Source organism: Lepisosteus oculatus, chromosome 2, assembly GCF_040954835.1.
Source record: "Lepisosteus oculatus isolate fLepOcu1 chromosome 2, fLepOcu1.hap2, whole genome shotgun sequence".
In the NCBI taxonomy this organism is placed as follows: domain Eukaryota; kingdom Metazoa; phylum Chordata; class Actinopteri; order Semionotiformes; family Lepisosteidae; genus Lepisosteus; species Lepisosteus oculatus.
The window spans coordinates 47,990,048-48,010,939 of record NC_090697.1 but is presented as its reverse complement, the minus strand read 5'-3'; the positions used below and the strand labels follow the sequence as shown (position 1 = coordinate 48,010,939).

At 37.0% G+C, this 20,892-nt stretch overlaps 1 protein-coding gene across 2 annotated transcripts in view; it reads right to left on the bottom strand.

Annotated features, from left to right (window-relative positions):
* The window catches only part of LOC102683088 (dihydropyrimidinase-related protein 5), a 69,368-nt gene extending 49,182 nt beyond the window's left edge, over positions 1 to 20,186 (bottom strand). Inside the window, exons 1-2 of one of the 2 annotated variants that reach the window (XM_015349141.2) lie at positions 20,025 to 20,186; positions 7,541 to 7,805 (exon numbers count right to left, since the gene is read on the bottom strand). In XM_015349141.2, coding sequence (XP_015204627.1) covers positions 7,541 to 7,801 — 261 coding nt within the window. In that variant the 5' untranslated portion in view covers positions 7,802 to 7,805; positions 20,025 to 20,186. The remainder of the gene's footprint in view (positions 1 to 7,540; positions 7,806 to 20,024) is intronic. The other variant, XM_006625852.3, reaches the window with a different exon arrangement.
* Between the last annotated feature and the right edge of the window lie 706 nt (positions 20,187 to 20,892).

The window sequence follows — 20,892 nt, the reverse complement described above, 5'->3', positions numbered from 1 at the left end:
CCTATAAAAATATTAGAAATCTGTTTTTAATATATTTATCAAGAAGAAAAAAATACATCTAGAGATTTTAATGAAATTAAAAATGACAATGAAAACATTTCAGTACAATGAAGCGCAAGATCCATGTACGGTAAGGCAGCATAAAATGCATTTTTAGTTCAGGTGCCAGCAGATCCAAGATGATTAGGTTTGCAGGGCCCTGTCTCACAGGAGTCTATAATTGAAACCATTGTTCCCAAACACAATGCTGCAATAGGCTGTCTTCCCAGCCCCATGGTTTCTATGGAAACAGAATTTGATCTGCAATACAACAGTCTCTGTGATCTCTAGACTTGCACCAGTATCGGCTTTATTGTTAAAAGAAAATCTTTAGAAAAACAAGACACAATGCTACTTGTGTCATCAGCTGGACGCTGCTACAATGCAGACAAATTCTTCCTTTTTATAAAGAAATAGCCCTGCTTTGTGTCAGAGTTCTATAATTGGTACATTATCATAGGCCTCACCGCAAAGACCACGTGTGTGGTCTTTCTCTTAGAATGCCTGGAAAGGGTTATTTTCCATGTTTTTGGAAATAAATTACTATAAAACATCTCTTTAAATTATTTTTAAATCAGTGCTAAGCATACAGTTTTAAGTTAAATAAAGCTTGGTACAAATACTGCTGCACTATCTCTTTCAGTAGTTCAGTAGTCCTCCCTTATACCCTAGGGGTGGTGGGTGGCTCTGTGGCTAAGGATCTGCACCTGTGGCTGGACAGTTGCTGGTTCATATCCCGCAGCTGGCAGAGGAATCCTACTCCATTGGGCCCCTGAGCAAGGCCCTTAACCTCAACTGCTCCAGGGGCACCGTATAAATGGCTGACCCTGCGCTCTGACCCCAAGCTTCTCTCCCTGTCTGTATCACACCCAGTACACCTACAGGGCGCTCTACTTCTCTCCTGTCCCTAGTTCCCTGTGATTATTCATGTCTTTCTGGTGTGTCTTGTTGTGTAGCCTATTTACGTCCTGCTTCTGCTCTGCTCCTCACTCAGCATTGACGTTCGGATATCCTGAGACCCGTCTAGCACCAGGTCACTCCTGTCCATGGCCTGAGGGCATAGGTTTCTATATGGCATTTCCTGAACAGCTGAGCCCAGGCTAACCCCTGTCTCACCGCTATGCATAGGGTCATTCCGCTCCCCTGCCATTCCAAGGTTTGTCCTTCCCGACATCCGTGACAGTCTGTATGCCTCGCGCAGAGCAAGTTGGGGTATGCGAAAAGACAAATTCCTTATACAAGAAATTGTATATGGCCAATAAAGAGATCTACTAGTGGAGTCCATTTTTTATAAACCACAGATGAAGAAAATAATATTTCAAACAATTGTTCAGGCCACAGTGCACCAAATGGACACAACAGCAAACCTGTATGTAAAGTAATAGCGATTATTTCAAAGGTTCACAGGTAAATGCTACATAAAAATAGACTTGAAAAAAAGATATTTAATCCAAAAAAAGTGAAAAAAAAATGTACACTGCAGTTTCACAGTCTGGTTGCACCTTATCAGCCAGCCACCAGAAAACACTGAACTTAAACATCTCAATGGCCATAAGATGTATTCAGAGATGTCACTAGCTAGATGTCCCCAACATATTCATGTCCAGATAGCCTCATTATTAACATATGGCCTTTGTTAAGAATGCATTTAATTATTCTAACTATCAGGCTGCCAACCGACATATTGTTTTAAGCGATAAGCTCTAGCCTCCTTCTAATGCGATTCCATGTTAGTACTGTCAAATATAAACTTGCTGTAATAGACTGAACAATCGAGGTACCCAAAAGAAATGGAAATATAGATATCACCACACGCTTTACATTTACCATTGAAAACCAGCACAACTGTTACAAGAGGTAATGCACCCTTTATTCGTTTTTTTATTTAAACTGAAGCCCTCACATTGCTTAAAGTCTGTGCTCCTCTACTGCAGCTAGGCATGTATGCCGAAGAGTGAAGAGCTAGTCAGGCTTACACAGTGCACTGTATTTGCTTTGCCTTGGTTTCTCTTGACCTGCAGCAGGCTTTATCACTCCTTTGTGTGCTTTGACACTGTCTCCCTCTTCACTATTACACTGTACTGTTTCTCTACAGTAACAGAAAATCACATATTCTCAAAAGGATGTAACAAACATAAGGTAAACGCAAAGTTTAAGGAATTAACATAAAAAAATTGTTTGAATAAAACTGAAGGACAATGTCAAGAGCTGATTTGTAAGGTATTATTATTATTAAAGACTCCAAAATCAATGTTATTTTTTCACAGGGAAGACAAAGTACAATCTCTGGGTTCTGCAGTGCAGTGGAAAAATCAATCACAAGGTCAACAGAGTTATCTCACAACTGCAGGTGTGAACACTAGCCTGGCATACTAATCTATTAATCAGGAATCTCTTCATGCAGAGGACAGGAGCTAAAAATTCAGACTTGCTGCTTTAACTGATCTCTGCAAGTATAATACGACTGGAAATTGTGAATACCTGCAATATTTCATCATTTATAAAGTGAAGTAACATTGTTTCCTACTTACATTACATTCCCTATTTGCTATATACTGTATGTATGTAATTACATATGATATAGTACTACAGCATATTATCCCAAGATATGTTCAAATCTGTTGATATAACAAAACAGCAAAGCACATGCTGAACTCAAGCAAACTATTGTACCTACAAAAAAAATAAATTTTGGCCTACAACGGAGTCTTAAAGCTTTCCTTTTACACGCATATTAGTCTTACCAAGCACATGATTGTAAAGCAGAAAGCAAAAGAGAATGGCCCTGTAAAAAAGCTGTCAATCCTTTCTCATTTCCATTGACAAACTACTGTGACAATACCTTTTTGCCAGAGAATAGATCTGACAACACAAAAATGACTCAAACTTGCAAATACTATAATGGGAGAAATGCCTTTACTCAATCTTAATTACCAAACACAATAGATTTCGGGAGAGCAGGGATATTCGACACAGGAGAATGCTGCACTGAAAGGCTATGAAGAAGAAATATTACATGGATCTTATAAGCAGCAGCAAATGTTTATTGACAACAGCATTGCTACTGTACCTTGTAGTCTGATCTCACCAGATCATCAAAGATGGGCTTGGTTATTACTGGGATTATAGATATATAAGCAAAACTATGCTACTGCTCTTGCAGTGGAAAAACTTGTTTTCTTTCTTTTTACTTTTCAGCATGGAATTAACCTTTTCTTGTTCCTTTGCTGCTTACACACTGATACTGATCATCTCTCCATTCTGATCCATTTAACAAGGACGACCAACTCTGATCCAGAGTGAATGTGTTTTATATATCAACCGGACAGTGTTATATCAACCCTGAGACTGTTATCACTTTATTGAATCAATTAATGATTTAGTCACAAATGGCTCACTGTGGTTTTAAAGAACAATATCAGTTCAACAATTCAAAACAATTCAGTTTTGAAGTATATCTAGTGTTTTAATCCACCTTCTTAAGATTTTAGAAGTGTTCCAAGGGGAACTGATTATTTCATGGTGACTGACCATTATATGTCACAAATGTATAAATAATCCAGCGGGTTTTATATGTGCTGCATAACATTTATCTTTAACAAGTGATGCTGGTACACCAGCAGTTGGAAGAGTCCCTTTGGACCAGAATTTCCAAAATTCCAATCATCCTTTGGATGAGATGAACACCAAGCTCATGACTGTTTCTGAACACCAAAGATCCCTAACATATTTGTCCCCTTACACCATCCCCCCTCAAATTTACCCCCTTAGTTCAACTGGTGAAGCAATTTCTCACTACTTTCACCTAATTTACAGTGTAATGGGGCTGCTGGCATACAATGGCTACTGTCTCCCTCCTGGATGGGTATTGGACTTTACTGGTAGATGAAAAAGGTTTCTTCTTACATTGCAAGTATTTTGGAGATCCCCCAGGATGAAAAATGCTATACAAATTCAAGGAAAATATATAATTATTTTCTCGCATTTACAGCATAAAGTGTTTTTCACTGTAGTCTTTGAGCTTGTGAAGGTAAGACCATGTTATCTGATGAAATAGGGCACATTTTCTAGGGTGTGGTAAAGATTTCACATGCTAAGCGTTTAGCAGAAATCTTCAGTAAAAGAAATTGTTGCAGACATTGATCATGGTACAATATCTCATTTACAAATTTTCCTTTCCATCCTGTACTAACTAACTAGGCCCGTTTGACTTGTACTGTAGCAGCTAGTGTACAACATTCTACAAGTCGTTTGGCTGTAATGAATTTGTAAAATTAAACTGCATGAAGTAAAATGTTGATGCTTAATTACTTCCGATTCGCAGAAATGATTTTTAGCTCATAAAACATTGATAAATAAGCGTAAGGATAGACATATGGAATGGATCTGACAGTTAAAGCATAAACGTAAATCTGATTCTGTACTGTTCATATAAACGATATAACATTACTAATAAAAAATAGACAACAGTGTTGTAATTTTCAAAAACACAAAACCTTTTTTTCTATAGAGGGTTTATAAAGTAAGGAGTAAACCTTCAATGGATTGAGGCCAGATTTATGACAGCTGAGATATCATACTGTAGGAGCCAAGCAAGTCTGGATGATATACTCATCTGTACTGGGATGAAAGCAAACAGCAGATGGTGCATTTCCAAACAGCTCCCATCAAACTGGAAAACTCTTGGAAGAAATAACTTCCTTATGGCCCTGAAACTGCTTTTAAAGCATCTATACTGTGCATGTAATATATTACTTTAAACAGCAGAAATAATTGAGCTAATGCCACAAGGTAGGATTTAGGACATAAGAGAGGTTTTGGGTGTATACAGTACAAGTAACATATTTATTCTGTACACTATTGGGACACTATTGGTCTGTACACTATTTTCTCTTCATGAATAAACAATCCAATGGCAATCTTCTAATGCAAACATACAGTACATATTTGGTTTTATGCTCAAAGTACTCCTGAAAGGTCATTTACTGTAGCTCTCTTAATGTGTGGAGAGGAATAAATTATGTCAATGATGAGGAACACCTGACAATGAATCCATCAGGATTTACTGGTAAATACAACACATTAGCTACTACAGCACTTCACATTTGCTGCTCCTTGAGGTTTAGTGATCAAGCTTTTGAAGGCTCTGATCTAGAGTATAAGGCTTCAAGCTCAATTACATGACAAGCTTATTTTCTTTGCACTCAATCCAAGATGTAGGATATAAAAATCAAAGTCAGAAGTTCAATTTGAGTATCGTGTCAGTGTGTAGGCTACAAATGAACAAGTGTTCCATTTAGAATTTTTCATGTTATTAGTTTCATGCTGAAACAAACAAAGAAAAAAAAACAAATGTCACCCGTTAAACCTTATTGCCTTATTCACATAAGCCTTATGTGAACAAGTGTCACACAGAAGAAAACTTAACAGTCAAAATGTTAATTATGTACTTTTCAACAGGGATTTAATCACTTCTTGCTTCATGACATATATTGTAATTTTTAATTCTACCTAAGATTTCTAATTCTTTTTCAAAGCGGTTTATTACATTACATTATGTATTATACTGTATAACATTAAATGAGATTTAAACAACAATGAAACACTACAATACCTGATTAATGCTTAACTGAACAACAATTAGTGCCACTCAGAAAGTTACAGGCTCCAATGAAGAGCAATAGAACATACAGTATTTCAACTTCTGATATATCTGGTACTCTGTTGAATTCCTATCACACTGAAAATACAATTCTTATGAGAAAGATCAGCAATGTTATTAATATTATCCAAACTATGGTACCAAATGTTTCAGACTTCTGTCAGATTTCTTTGGCTGTGCCATAAATGCCAGCAATAGTGTGTCAAAGATACTTCTATAAACATGAACAGAATATGTGATAATTAGGATTAAGGTACTGTCGCAACTGGAAAAGTACACATAACCCTTATAACATGAAAGAAGAGTAAATAAAAATGTTCATCCTCCTATAATCATTCATGAAACCTTTGTCCTGTGAGATTCTGGAAGGAATACATTTGACTACTTTGTATATGTGCAGACTCAGAATCACTACAAATGAAGAAGAGCATATTCTCTCAGAGGCACTGTTGGAGCTGAGCATAGCAGAACTGTCAGTGAAAAGCCTGATCAATAACTCTAATGTTCTGTGAAGTAAAGTCATATTCCATTGTTTTGCTTTTCAGGAGCTATAGGAAAAGCAATTCCAACTGAATGCAACCAAAACTCTTTAAAACAGCACTAAATAGCATGTCATATTCAAAATGCGTCCAGACCCTGACCTAGAAAATGCCTTTGAAAGGGTGCACATTTTTTAATTTCCCCTTTCTTACAGGAAGCCATGACCAAACTAGAGTCTAAACTTTGTATCTCCTTGCTTCTAATGGTGTTTCATTTCCCAGTATAAATGATTCACCTTCATCTGCATGAGGAGGCTGCAATTCGCTGTTTCTTTCTTGATTTAAGGAGCACCTAGAGTTCTGTCACACAATCTCCTACATTTACAGATTGCCAGGTACTACAGTATATACAGATTATAGAAAACTTTTTAGGCTACAAATAAAGTGTTCTTAGAGCATAGAGCTTGTGACATTGAATGTTAATTTTCAAACTCAGGCCAAAGTTATAAAGGTATCAATGTGAACCAATTTATCTTCTGTTAGTTCTTAAAATCCAAATTTCCAAGAGAATAATGGCGAACATGAAAAGATAACTGCAGTACTCAATAAACATTTCACATTTCACGCCAAATGTCTCTGAATAGAGCAAACACAGATAATAATTAAACTGTATATGCTTTCTTGCTTGGATATTCTGGTAACCTAATTCACTAACACATGGCGGATCTAATTTATATGCAAAGAAAAGGCAGAGTAACTGTTTCTATAACAATTTTTACAGTTTTCTGCTCAACTTTTTATCAGTTTTCAGGCCAGTAATTCCTCAGTCATCACAGCAAAAGTTGTTGTAAAATCTGTATTCTATTAAGTCAACAAGACTTTTCTCTATTTACTGTACATTTTCTGCTTCCACTAAAATGAATCCAATGGATCTGTCATGTGAGATATGAACAATAGACTACTGTACTTATACTGTGAAGTGAAAGCATTGTTTAACACATACAACCCAATTAACTAGATTCTCACAGTATGATATTGATGGCATGAGTTACAATACTTAATTACTGTACAAATAATAAGGAAAGGCAGTCATCTGAGTATACAGTAATTTCTCCATTCTGGTGTGTTTTGTTTTTTCATCACCAAAAACTGCAAATCTTCAGAACATTGTTTCATGATGCAAAGCGAAACAAACAATAATGTAAACTTCAAACCAATGCATGCTTCCTTTATATTCTGTCTCTCACACACACACACAGAACAACATTGGAATTCCTCCAGCACTGCTACAAAGCTGTCGGGGCAGGGCAGTTACCCCTCCAGTCTTTTCCACAGAGAGAAAACCGGCGCCACATTGTACCTTAGTCCCGTTGTAAAAGTCGTCCACGGAAGTGGCGTTCATAAAGGTCTGGTGAAAGTGGGTGCTGGTGTCGATGCCACCCGGGATGACCAGCTTGCCGGTCGCATCGATGACCTTGGCACCTCCAGGGATCATGAGCTCACGCCCCACCTGCTGGATAATCCCATTTTCAATGTACACGTCCGCCTCCTGGGTGAAGTCGTCGTTCACCACCTTGCCGCCTTTAATCAGGATCCGCACAGTCGCTGAATTAGCGGCCATGGCCCTGGCAGAGGAAACGAAGAACCAGGAGCACCGTTCAGAGGACATGGATGTTACTATCAATATGAAATATAATGTAATATTAAAACTGATAAAAATATATATTGTAATGCCATTCAAATATATTACAGACAGTAAAAAAATAAACTACAAACTTCATAAAACAAGAACAAAATATTTCTTTATATGTACAGCATATATAACAGATATATTTATGTCTTAGGCAGAAAAAAACAGACCATAATGTTCATATATTAAGCTTTCAAAACAAAATGCATTAAATGCCAAATAAAGTGCTCAAATGTGTCCACTTTAGTTTAGAAGGTTTAGCTTTAAAAATAAATAAATTGAGAGCTGAGGTCAGCACTATGGCTCAATGGTTAGCGCTGGGGCCCTGGGTCCTGGGATGGTGTCTCCATGGAGTTTTTCCTGTCCAAAGACGTACTGGCAGGTTAACTGGCTTCCAGGAACATTGGCTGTTGTGTGGGTGTGTGGATAATTGTCTGTAAGTGTGCCCTGTGATGGGATGGCTTCACGCCCAGGATGTATCCTTCCTTGTTCCCGTTACTTGTGCCTGGGATAGGCTCCATCTCCCTCATAACTCCAAACTGGATAAAGCAGTTAGAAAGTGGATGGATGGAAATTAGGAGCTCAGTGGGTTAGATGTGTTCAGACAAAATGCAAAAGAAAAACTGCAATGCATCTTCAGGAGTGAAGGGGATCCTGCTGGTGGGCCAAATGTTAATAATCTAATGGGAGGTTATGTTTTTAGTTCACAAACGCAGTCCAATACTTCAGAAAGATTTTTACCAAACTAACAGGGAAATTGGCACTTGTGAACGGGGTGTGTGTTATCGCCACATTTTTAAACTTTTTTTTCTAGTGGTGTTTTTCTAGTGGTGTACCTAAATTCCAAAATGTCATTATTATTGCGAGAATAATAATATGCAGAAAACAGTTATTCCTCAAAAAAAAAAAATTAATTAATAATTAATAAAAAAATATTAATTTTGTCTGGCTATACAGACAACAACTTCTGTTTTTATTTAACCACCACAGTATGTGGTATTTTAAGTGCTGGCAAAAGTCATTTACAGAGATCAAATTGTGTATTATGTATTATGTTCACTGAATTCAAATGTGAAAAGGGCCATATAGTAAAAAAAAGGCTTTATTCACTGCTTTTTTAACAGGACTTCACAATCCTCATAACTCCCCAGGGTTACCTGTGAAGAACTCTCAAGATGGCGCAGGAAGTAAGAGTTCTTAAGTATAGGGGTGTTAACACCAGTGTCCTGGCTAAATTCTCCTCTGGGAGACCTGCCTTACATAAAGTTTCCTCAAAGTGAAGCAAGTTTTCACATCTCTACCTCATCTCCTCTGTGGTGTAAAAGCTGGCATAAATGGCAACTAGCCATAACCCAGGTGGTTGCTGAACTTCAGTGACGAATGAAGTGGGTCTCTTTTAACATACTGTACTGTACTTGGTACTCTGATGATAATCAATGTATAAATGCAAGGGATCAAATCATTATTATAATTAAAGGAGGAAAGGAAAAACAAAGAGACACTTCACAAATTTCTCCATGACAAATCATTTAATCATGCAATAGATGGTTTCGAGAGTGGAAAAATTGCACTTACTAAGATCCACTCAAAATTTCTTTCTTTTTTGTACATTCAGGCTGGTACTGCTAAATAGGAAGGTTTCACTGTAATAATAGACTACATTTTATACCTGACTCTCTCTCTGAAATTATTGTTACAAATGATTATTATTTAGCCACCTGACTAACAACAGACATTTAGATTTCAGGCCTATAGAAGTGTCAACTAGATCATTTGTCTTTACAACCTGTGTATTGAACCTCTCTCGACACAGTTCTTTCGGTATGCAGATGTACTGTAGGTTCTCCTGCTGTGAAATATTAAATCTCCTTCTGAATATTGACTTGTAAATGTAAAAATTACATTTTTTCACTAATCATTAATTTGTCCGTTTGGTAAACTCTGGACATTTGTTTTTTTCTTATCATTAATATCAAGAGATAAGAATCTGAGATTATTTTGCAGATGCAGTGGTTATTGCTACAGTATGTAGGCATTCTGTGCTAACACAAAATACAGTTGAAGCTGTAAACAATTTGAAACACTAAGATCAATTGGAAGTTCTGCTGAGGTCATTACATAACAAATAATATTAAGGAAGTGACACACTGTATTTAATCTTCATGTTTACTTTATGCATGAACTCAATTTTCTTTGGGGCTTTTTTGGTTAGAATGAGAGAGACCACATATGAAATCCAGATTCCAAGGAAAAGTCCACATCCTTTACCTATTCAACTTGAGGCACGAAAAATAAAAAGGAAGTTTCCCCATGTTGTAGAATGCTTTTAGTGTAGATTTTCAATATTTTAGCACCACAAGAAAAACTGTAAATACATAATTTAAAGGTTGAACAAATTTACAGTGGTGCGCAAAGAACTGTTTTGCTTCCAGGAAAATCCGGCAAAACAAACACATAACATAGGGTACTCAGACAAACACATAAATGTATAAAGTGAAGCAATTTTGTGTAGAAAACAAAAAACAGAACCTGGCACAATTACATACAATGAATATTTTCATATACTGATATAAAATGTGACATATCTATGTGGATCCTACAATTGCTAGTAGTACATATATTATGGAATACACAATTCCCACTCTAAGCTGGCAAACCCTGCTGGGAAATAAGTTAAGTCCAGATTCTCCAGCAATTTTAAATTAATACATTTTCCAAAAACTGTTCCATTGTCTTTCGTCTATTCGGTGACATTTTTCCCTCTCATTGCAAAACAAGTCCCCTTATCTTTCCTGCAGCCCATAATTATTATAAACTCTACTACTATATAAAGTGACAGGGAGTTTAAAGTCAAAACAAAATACTTATTTCAAATAGTTAATAAGCAATTAATTACTCGGCTCATTACTATGCAGCTGAAAAGCAGATTGTGTACAAATTGAGTGGGCGTAATGCAGATAAAATGGCTGTCAGAGGACAGTTTCAAATTTACAATGCAGTCTAATCTGTTTGGGACCGAAAACAAGCAAATTATGTAGATTTATTTTGCATATTAAGAATAATACCTTTTACAATCTGGCAGTGTGCGCATCTTTCACAAATACCAGTCATGATATCCTGTTAATGAGCTCATTTTCTATTAAATGCAAAGGGTATGTTTGTTGTGGCGGATAACGCTTTGTGAACACTAGAGCATTTGCTTTCGGTATTGCCCACACAGACTGATTTTTTTTCTGTTAGCCAGCTGGTTAAGAGTGTGACTAACTATATTTCAACTGCAGAAAAGCTGAGCATAATTCTAATTCTAAACAGATGAGTCTACTCAAATCCCAGAGTTGTAAGTGCATGATAAACAGAAGAATGTGGGAGCTCAAAAAGCTATACATTCCTAATGTATGAGGTTACGATATCTACAGACTAAAATTTTCAACTGATAAAAAAAGATTTCTCTAGCTTCAGCTACGAATTGGGGCAGTTCCTTTATTTGCATTCGCAATACCATTAGTAAGGCGGAAACCAAATAAATTTCCTTTCACCATTCCAACAGAATCGCCACCTTAGAATAAATAAGCAACTCCAATAAATTTGTACTATACATAGCCTCAGGGGTCCACACAATTACCATTGATATTTTGGTTTCCCCATATAGAACATTTGTGATATCACTCACTAGTAGAGGACAGACATCAGATGACAGTCAGTAGAAAGAAGCCAAAACTACAGAGTGCACATCTTAAATGAATGGAATAATCCCCAGGCCACTGCAATACGCATTTAAATTGCTTTTGACAAATTAAATCTAAAGATGTGAGGCTGAGAAGTACCACTCACTGGAAGTAATAAACAAGAAAAGCCACGAGGCTTTCCGTGAGGACTCTGAATCAACACTTGTGCATGCAATGATCTGTTTTACAGCCACAGAATGCAGAAAAATGTTTTTATATTCATATTTGTCCAATACTGTTAGAGATGCTGCTTTTAAGTCTTCATTCTTTACATAAAGAGATTAAGAAAATGTATTGCCTTCTTGTTTGGATTAAATCAGTAATAAAGTGAAAGTGATGAAAGCACGGCAATACGATTTTCCAGTCTCAAAACTTACATTGACCACTTGAAACAGCACTCATACTGTTATTTTACTATTTCAGAAGTTTTGCATCTATTGGGGGATGAATTTCATTGAGAAGACAGATGGAATTAAGTAAAATACCTGTGTCGTGACATGATTAATAAAAAAGAAGCTTCTGTGTCTCAGAAAGGTCTTGAACTTCCCAGCTCAGAGTGGAGTGGTTACTTTTCATACAAGTCATGTTTATCCTGCTTTCTTGAATTAGTTGCACTCTTTGGTCCACCTTGTCACTTACTGTAAGTCCTTGTTTAATTTTGACATATTAATATATTGGTAAGCTCACTTGGTGTGTATTGGTATACACACAAGGAAATTTGCTACTAATTATTCAACTATTTAATATTAAGCATAGAAAGACAACAGAAGTGTTTCCTTAGGGATTTCATATGAATGAGTGTGGTGCTATATGCCTTAGATACAGTAGCTTTTTATTTGACAGTATAAGATGTTCTATTTTTGAGTACAACAATATGAAGAATTACATGCCTTGAAAGGCTTAACCATTCACATAACATCACCATCCAATTAATTAAAATTCCCCTCTTGCTTGTAAACAATTTTGATTCCAATATATTATAAATTAGACCCCAAACTAGACCAATAGGACATACCGTATACATAATGTTGTAACAGAGACGTTAATGCATTAACCTGCTCATTGTAAATCAAATAATTTATATCAAAGTGCACAGACGCTATAGCAGGCAAAAGACACTGCATTGACTTTTGTGCAAATTTATCGCCTGGTAAGTAGAGACTGGAGATGCAAAAACTAGGTGTGTTTGGTGTTGTTTAATCCCATCTGGGATTTCAGAAGCAATGCAATGGAAATGGAGAGAAAATGGCACCTGCAAATTGGGTTGACTTCATGCTCTGCTTACATTACTACATTCAGACATGAGAAAGGAACTGGAAGCAGAAGAAAAGAAATATGACTTAGGAGGGCTAGGCAAAGACAGGAGGAGACAATACTACAAGAATGTTGGCAAAATAAGAGATACTAATTGTAAAATACTGTATTGATTTAGAACACAAACATGGGGTTCTTAGAAATTTTTCCTAGCTGTAAATGAATGAGCTGGAGTGCAAATAATTTTGTTCTTGTGTTTGTAAGTTTTGATCATTTCAAAACCTGATGACCAAACAACTAGATACAATGTGGCCTCTGTTGAGTCCTGCAAAACTGTCAAAAGGATGTGGGTACGAGGGAGCCAAGCAGATGGCAGCTCACATGAAGCAGGAGCACAGAGAATGGTCACATTAAAATAAGCAATTGAGATACACTTTAATGTAAAACTATTCTGGTATAGTTTATAAACTAGTCAAACTGGGCAAACACCTTGCATGTGTAAATGCCCTCCTCTCCTTTCTGATGTTTAAATTTTGAAGCTGTAGCTTCTGTAGATTATGAGTAATTATAGTAACTGCCTCTCTCTGTTCTCTTTATGGTCTGTATTATCAGATGAACAATTGTCAGCTGAGGTGGATATCCTCTGATTCTTTTAGGCCAAACATTAGTTGCTTTGACAGAACAAGCGACAGTTTCACTGTCACTGTCAATGTGGCTCAGTCTTGCCCTGGAGGAGTCTGCAAAGCGCATTTCTCACACACAAAAAAATACTTTCTGCCCTGTACAGCAGGCGATCTGCTGTCAGACTCTCACATAACCTGAACTTTCCTAAAAAAATGAAGTAATTAAATTTCAGGCCTGGAGCAATTAAAAGTAATTATATGTAGGATTTTGAGGCTTGGTGGATTCTAGTTGAAGGCCGCTAGGAGCATGATTTTACCACTAAATACTGTAGCACTTACACAACACAAAGCATGTCTTCTACAGATAAAATTTTAGCATATGCTGAAAAAAATCAACAACAAATCTAATATATTTTTTATAGTTTTGGAGATTTCTATCAACCTTTAATCAGTGTACACTATAAAAAGTCTCAGTATCAGATTAACAGTATAAACTCACAAAACAGATAAGCAAGGGAAACTCCAAACAAGATTTTAAGTTTTTTCACTGCCTTATCACTCAACAAAATCCGTCTCCTTTCTCATGTTTTTTTGTTATGTTATATGTTCATTTTTACCACTTTAATATGTGCATCTCTCTTAAGTATTTTTGACTTAAAGGCTGCTGTTCTCTTTGCAATTCCTCAAATATTAAATAAACAAATAATGTCATAATTTTCATCAGCTACTTCCTAATGTTTCTAAGTCTTCTTCTTAGTCTTCCAACTGGAGGTTTTCTGTCATATAGGTGAGTCTGCAAAGATGAGAAAATGTAGACAGCTAATACTGTAGCCAGTCTATACAGTGAGACCTGGTCTGCTTCAAACCTTATACCGAAAAACAGAGCTAAAAAGAAAAAAAAAACATACATACTCTGACAGTATTTGATACAGTCAAAAATACAACAATAATTTTTATTACACCTGAAATAATCTATAATCTGGAGGCCATTTATGGAGAGTTTTCTGCATTACAGCTTCCAAAAAATAAAATCTCACTAAACATGCTGCTGCCCAAATAAAGTATGCTATGTAATGCTGTGCCATTGTTTTGTATCAAAAAGCAAGTGATTATCAAATTACAGTAAATCACAGAGCACAGCATGAAGTCATTATGACAACAGCTTGGGTTTTTGCCCAAACTAGTGGCCCTTTCTGCTTGCATACAAAAATTATGGGACAGAAAAAAAAGAGAGATTATCTGGTACAGTAGTTCTGAGGAGAGGGAGGACATTTTGAGAGGCCATCCTCTAAATCTCTGAAAACAGAGCTACTGGAGCGGATGGTAATGTGTCTAGAAATATTAATACAGTAGAATATTGTAACTTCCTCTGTAATAAGTCATTTTTCCCTCACAAACGAGGGACCACAATGCTAAAACCCTAACCTCCAGTCAAAACTTGAACTTTGCCCAGCCTTGAATCTTGAAGACTTTCAAGTAGAGGTCTAGAAATAAATTGTAGACTAAACAAGAAAGATAAAAAATACAGATCCACTTTGATTACTACTAATAGTAGTAAGAGTAGTAAGTAGTAAGAGTGAAATTACTACTAGATTAATCGAATATTGGGAATATCCTCTTGCTATTAAGATTTTGATGTGACCCAGTAGAAGGTTTTCCTGCATAAGAACATTTTCAATATCAAATTGTAAAACACAGTCCTGTGCCCTAGACCCACAGTTCCAGTCAGCAGAACAGAAGTGGAAATCTTGTCAGGCTGTGCATTTACTGTATATTGTATAAGGATACTTCTTATTGCTGTTCTACCTGTGGAATATGCTTAACCTTTGTAACAGTTCAGAACACTGGTGCCTGCTGGAGAAGATAATAAAAGTCACTTTCTGGCTATTGTAACTTTTCATATACTGGTCAACAACCTCACCTTAAATTTTGTTATTCTTAAATAACAAAGATAATGTGTGAAGCACATAACTGGGGCAGGCATTCACTAACACTAGAAACTGGAAGGTTGGTCTTATGCTTTGAGTAGGTGCTGACAGCGATGCTCAGCAAAGCTGGATAGTTATACCACAGCTTTGAAGGTTGAGTAGGACAACTAGACTATTCCACTATAGTCAGGAACACATCTTTTTCATATATCGAGGGTCAGCATTATATTGTGTTTCTCAACATCTTCCAAGAACAGAAATGAAGATTCACAATGATATTAATTATTGTCCAGAGGTCTGAACTCAACCCAAAACCAAACTGGACTCAATCATCCTTGCCAAGTGAAGACAAGTTGAGCAAATTAAGGAAATTACTGCAGGGAAAATGGCTACAGGGAATGGGAATGTGTCCCCTATTTCAAACACTGTTTGCTTTTAATGCCTTGGCAAACAATATTATAGAGGATCAAGTTGCAAATTTCCACTCAGCCTTATGAGTTCTCCAAACCCGCCCTATGGTTACTGCTTAAATAGTTTCTTTTGTGTTTACTGTGGCATTTGAACTGGAAAAAAGTGAAAAAAACTTCTGGCACAGTGGCTAAAGCACAAATAACCAAAGTGAAGCATCTTCCAACATATTAGATTGCACAGACATACTTTACTAAAAGAAGGGAGGCTGTAAAATCTGAAGTCTCTATTTCATTGCAGATTATCAATCCGTGTTAGCATTTAACACATGCAAATTATAGAAGAGACCACTTTTCAGAAGTGTCTGCTCCTTTTACACAAAAGCATAGTGTCCATTTTTTCAAATGATTATCTTGCATTACAAGGGAGGGATTCAGAATAATGAACTAATTACTTGAAGTGACTTACTGGAAGGTACAGTAATCTTCATCACTAAAATCAACGTTTATTGAAAAACTAGAACAAAGCAAAATGTCTAAGGCTGCTGTATCTAAGGCACAGCAGAGAGCTTTTCAGAAAAAAAACAACACTTCCACTCACATCATAGAATACAGACAATTTGGATTTAAGAATCCAATTATATGGGCCTAAGACGGACTTGTAAGTTATTCTTCTGTGATACTAAAGGAAGGTGGTCACTGCTTTTAATTTAAGACAATCACAAAGTATAGTAACATGGTTATAATGATGTTCCTGTGTTAACTTCAAACTCTCTACTATGAGGGATAAACCCAAGTCCAGACTGCAATGACGGTGACTCATACTGTAGCTAACTGTTTCAGCTGTATTTTTCAGTCTCACAAACCCTGCTGTCTTACTCATTGACTTCTGAAGCTATTTGCAAACCCAGACATGCCCTGCAATAGCAGCACAGCATACAGTAGTTCTGAATATGAAATAACAAATAGAGAAATATTTTATGATTATGATTTATCATTGTGCTTGACTTCTTACGATTTACTCTGCATCTTGCTCTGCAACTTAAAACCACTTTTTTCCCCATAATACAAAACATTCTGCATTACATAAAATATTGGAATATTAATCCATACTATGAATCTGTTCTATACTGTATTTACCAAAAAGATTAAATGTGTGTGTGAACAATACAGTAAATAGTCAAAGGCAGGACACACACTTCTGTAAATCCTTTCCCTGTTTCGATCAATGGCTACCCTGGGGTGTCAATGGAGTTGTAATGCAGGAGCAGAATGGCATAGTGCTTAATAACGAAGGGGGGGATAATTCTTTTACACAGACCAAAAAAGAGTTTCTGTTTTACAGTCCTTACATTGTTGCCAAGGGATCCTGTACAGCAGCACAGCAAGGAAATCATTCAACCTGCTGCTACACTTCTGGATCTTTGAAGCATATTACGGTTCAGTAACAAATAAAATGGATACCTCGGAAGTAGAGGACTGGTTCTTAAAAGCAAAAAAAGAACAACCATATTTCTTGTCTCATGTTCAAGGTGTTACGTATTCTAAATTACAAGGGATTTTCAGAACTCAGAAGGCTGTGGTCAAAGATCTGAATTAGAATCATTATTTCAGTATTTATGTTAGATCCAGGAGCACAGAAAAAAAATCATTCCTGTCCCTAGTGTGCTGTACATAACGGCTTCCCTTCTTTTAAACATAAAGAGCCCTGTCTGAGGTTTATGCTGCAAAATAGGAACACATTCAATAGAAAAGCTATCAGAAATCAGTATGTAATGGAAGATTCACTTAGAAAAAGCGTGCAAGAAAGGATAAAACTATTGGGATTAAAGGGCTCTGTAATAAAGAACATTTTGAAGATTACAAATAATTTCAAAAACCTACAACAGAAAAAGTCTGAATGAGAGCAACTCGTATGAAAATCAAGATATAAAAATATACAGTGATTAACATTAAATTCAAAGAGTTGTGGGGGTCTGGAACAAGCTAATCAGCAAAATTCTCAATGCTAACCTCCAGGCTTCTTTCAAAAAACAAATGGATGTCATTCTCAAATCACTTAGTTACTAACAACCAGATGAGGCAGATGGGCCAAGTGACCTTTCTCATTTACTTTGTCACTAGTACTAGTCCTTGATCAGTGAATCCCCTGCCAAAACACTCTTAACATACTAAACTACATTATCCCCCAAGATACATCATTCATAAGGTCATGAAAGGCTGCTACAACACACAGTGTGCAGCCAAGTGTTCCTGGAAGGCAAACAGACAGTCATTAGCCTAGAGCTGCAAAAAGGGTGTGACTGTCGACAGAGACACATCCCTTAAATCATGTCTGCGTTGCTCAGTGTTGCTCTTTCACTCACATCCTTAACCAAGCGCCTTGATGAACACACTTCACTTGAGCAAATGTGCTTATGCACATCCCTATTCTTTTTATCATAACAAAGATAAGGAGAAACTAAAGCAGCTGTCTGAGATCAGGCCCCAGCAATACGGTACCAGAAGGGAGTCAAATAAGCGCCCCCCCCCCCCCCCCACCCCCCCCCCCCCCCGTTACCGTATCGTCACAGAGAGCAGCACCCTTCTATTTGCACTTTGGGGTTCTCAGTTCAGGGCTGATTTAGCAATGAGAAAATAAATTGTTAATTGAAACAGGCTCTCAAGAATTCCACTGAAAGCGTCATTAGCGTCTCTGCTTAGAGGACTTGTGTACTGTAGATACTGGCCCAAGCACCGGAATCCTTAATCCAGGCAAAATTTCCAATTAGATACCAGAACCAGCCTTGCAAAAACAATGAATGCAAAAACAAATCTCTTTGTGTGTGCGTAGAGTACAATGCTTCTTTTTTGGTCTGATGCCATGAATAAATCATTAGGGATAGAACGGCAGGTCCTTGTTGTTTGATAAATAAAGTCACAATGATTAAAAAAAAACTGAGACACTCTTGCTCGTCTGCTCTTATTGAATTGCTTTGTTTGTCCTTATTCCCATATTCGAAACGCTAGTGAGAATCAGAAAATGATTGTTGGAACGTTACCAAAAATCATCCCTCCAGAGGCAAAGTTTTCCTTTCTTCTGAGAGGGCACACCCCATATTTGGCAAGAAAGAAACTCGGAAAGAAAAATAAAACAGTGCTATTTTTGTTGCATTTAAACGTTAAGGTATCAAAACGATTATTCAATAAAGAGTACATAAAATAACAACATAAACATGCAAATTGATTTTATGTATCATTTTGTTTCCTGTGCTTCATTAAACATGCACTTGTGGTACTCCATTAAAACAGCAATAACTGAGAAAAAGGCTAGAAGCCGGTGCATTAATTACTGCACAATTGCTATGCGTAATACTTCTGTAGTATAGGTTAGTGATGGGGTCTGTTATCCCTCGCGGCTTCACACAATGCAACCAACAATGAAACACAACCCTCTTTTTTGGCTTGCGTACCAAAGACAGGGCTGTCCTGCTCCATGTAATACTATCACACTCGGAAACCGATACTCCAATCTGCTAGCAAATACAAACGAAGCTGATATTTTGTATTCTATCATAATAACTATTAGCTATTTTAACAGTTTCATGACATTATAAATTAATCTAGAACCTAAAACATAAAACCTTCAGAGCCATGTTCAAGACCCGCTCCATTCCCCAGCCTACACAAAGACACCGAGCTCTAATTGTGACCAAAGACACCTCCTGCAGATTTATAACCGTTTGCTGTAGTGCCACAAGATGCACAGTTAATATATTTTATTGTGCGAAAAAAGATAAATGCGTGAATAAACGCGTGGGTAAAGTGCGTAAATAATAAAAAAAAATCAACCCATATTTTTATCATGCTGCACTTAACGCATCCACCCAATGCAGGTGACACTTACAATGGTGGACATTTATGTGCTGCTCTTAGTAGAATTATAATGGTACTGCGAGATTAAAAACCTACACGGGGAAGTATTGGTAGAAAAATACGACACGGGCTAAAACCAAACTACCATTAACTTAAACAGCGTCTCATTCAGTGAAGCAACCAGCTACAGTGACTCCTTAATCCAGTAGACACTGTATCAAGTGTGTAACACGCAGAGTACAGGTACAGTATATTTACTGTTCCTTCTAGCATTTCAAATGCACTACAAAGATTACATTTCCTAGAACTCACCCATTGCACACGGTAACCTACAGCTAATGGTACTGAGAGAATGAACATACCTTGGTTTTCTTATTTCCAAAGGTTTTTCTTTCACAGCGTAGAAAACGAAGACACCAGCCCCCTCCTTTCTGTGCAAGCCGATGACAGCTGGCACTTCACTGGGTTGCAGATGCTGCACTTGGCGGAGGAGCCGGACCCTCTCACAGCATCTTGAGAAAGACGAGACCGGGTGACAGAACTGTATACCAATCAAAGAGAGCCTCTCTCAAACCAGTCGCTCTGACTGCCCAATACACTCGCAGACGAGGCGTGCCTACGCGAGTGGGTTGGAACCATTCTGAAGCCCCTGGGGGAAGTTGTGGGAGTGCTAGCATTAGAAATGTTTTGCTTGGTCCAAATAAGTGATACACAGGGAGAAAACGTACCCCCCATGAGCCAGATAATCTAAAGAAAACGTTTCAAGTGCCTACTGTATGGTTATAGTGTAAAGTGGCATTGAAAGAAAGAATAGTTAGATTTAATAAACAGTAATGGTTAGTCTTCGCGCAGAGAAATAATTCTTGATACTTTTTCTGATATTTTATATAGCTTTTGCGTTTTAGAATGGAAATGATAGAAGACAGACGTTTTAAACATATTGTGTAATCCATTTAATCTCCAAAAATTGTTAACCTACAACCAGGTAATTGTGACACATCACACACATTTCCAGGCCAGATCAAGGAGAATTAATGGAAATTCATGAATTTATTGAACACTTATTGTTCACCTTAACTAGTTCATGTACTGTACAGTATATAGGATATACTGTAGATTTCACTAACAAATCTGAATTGCTTGCAGAAAAATGAGGTTTAAAACAGAGGCTTCAAACTGAGTTCCAGAAATGTGTTGTGTCTACTGGTTTCTTTTCCAACCTAAGAAGTC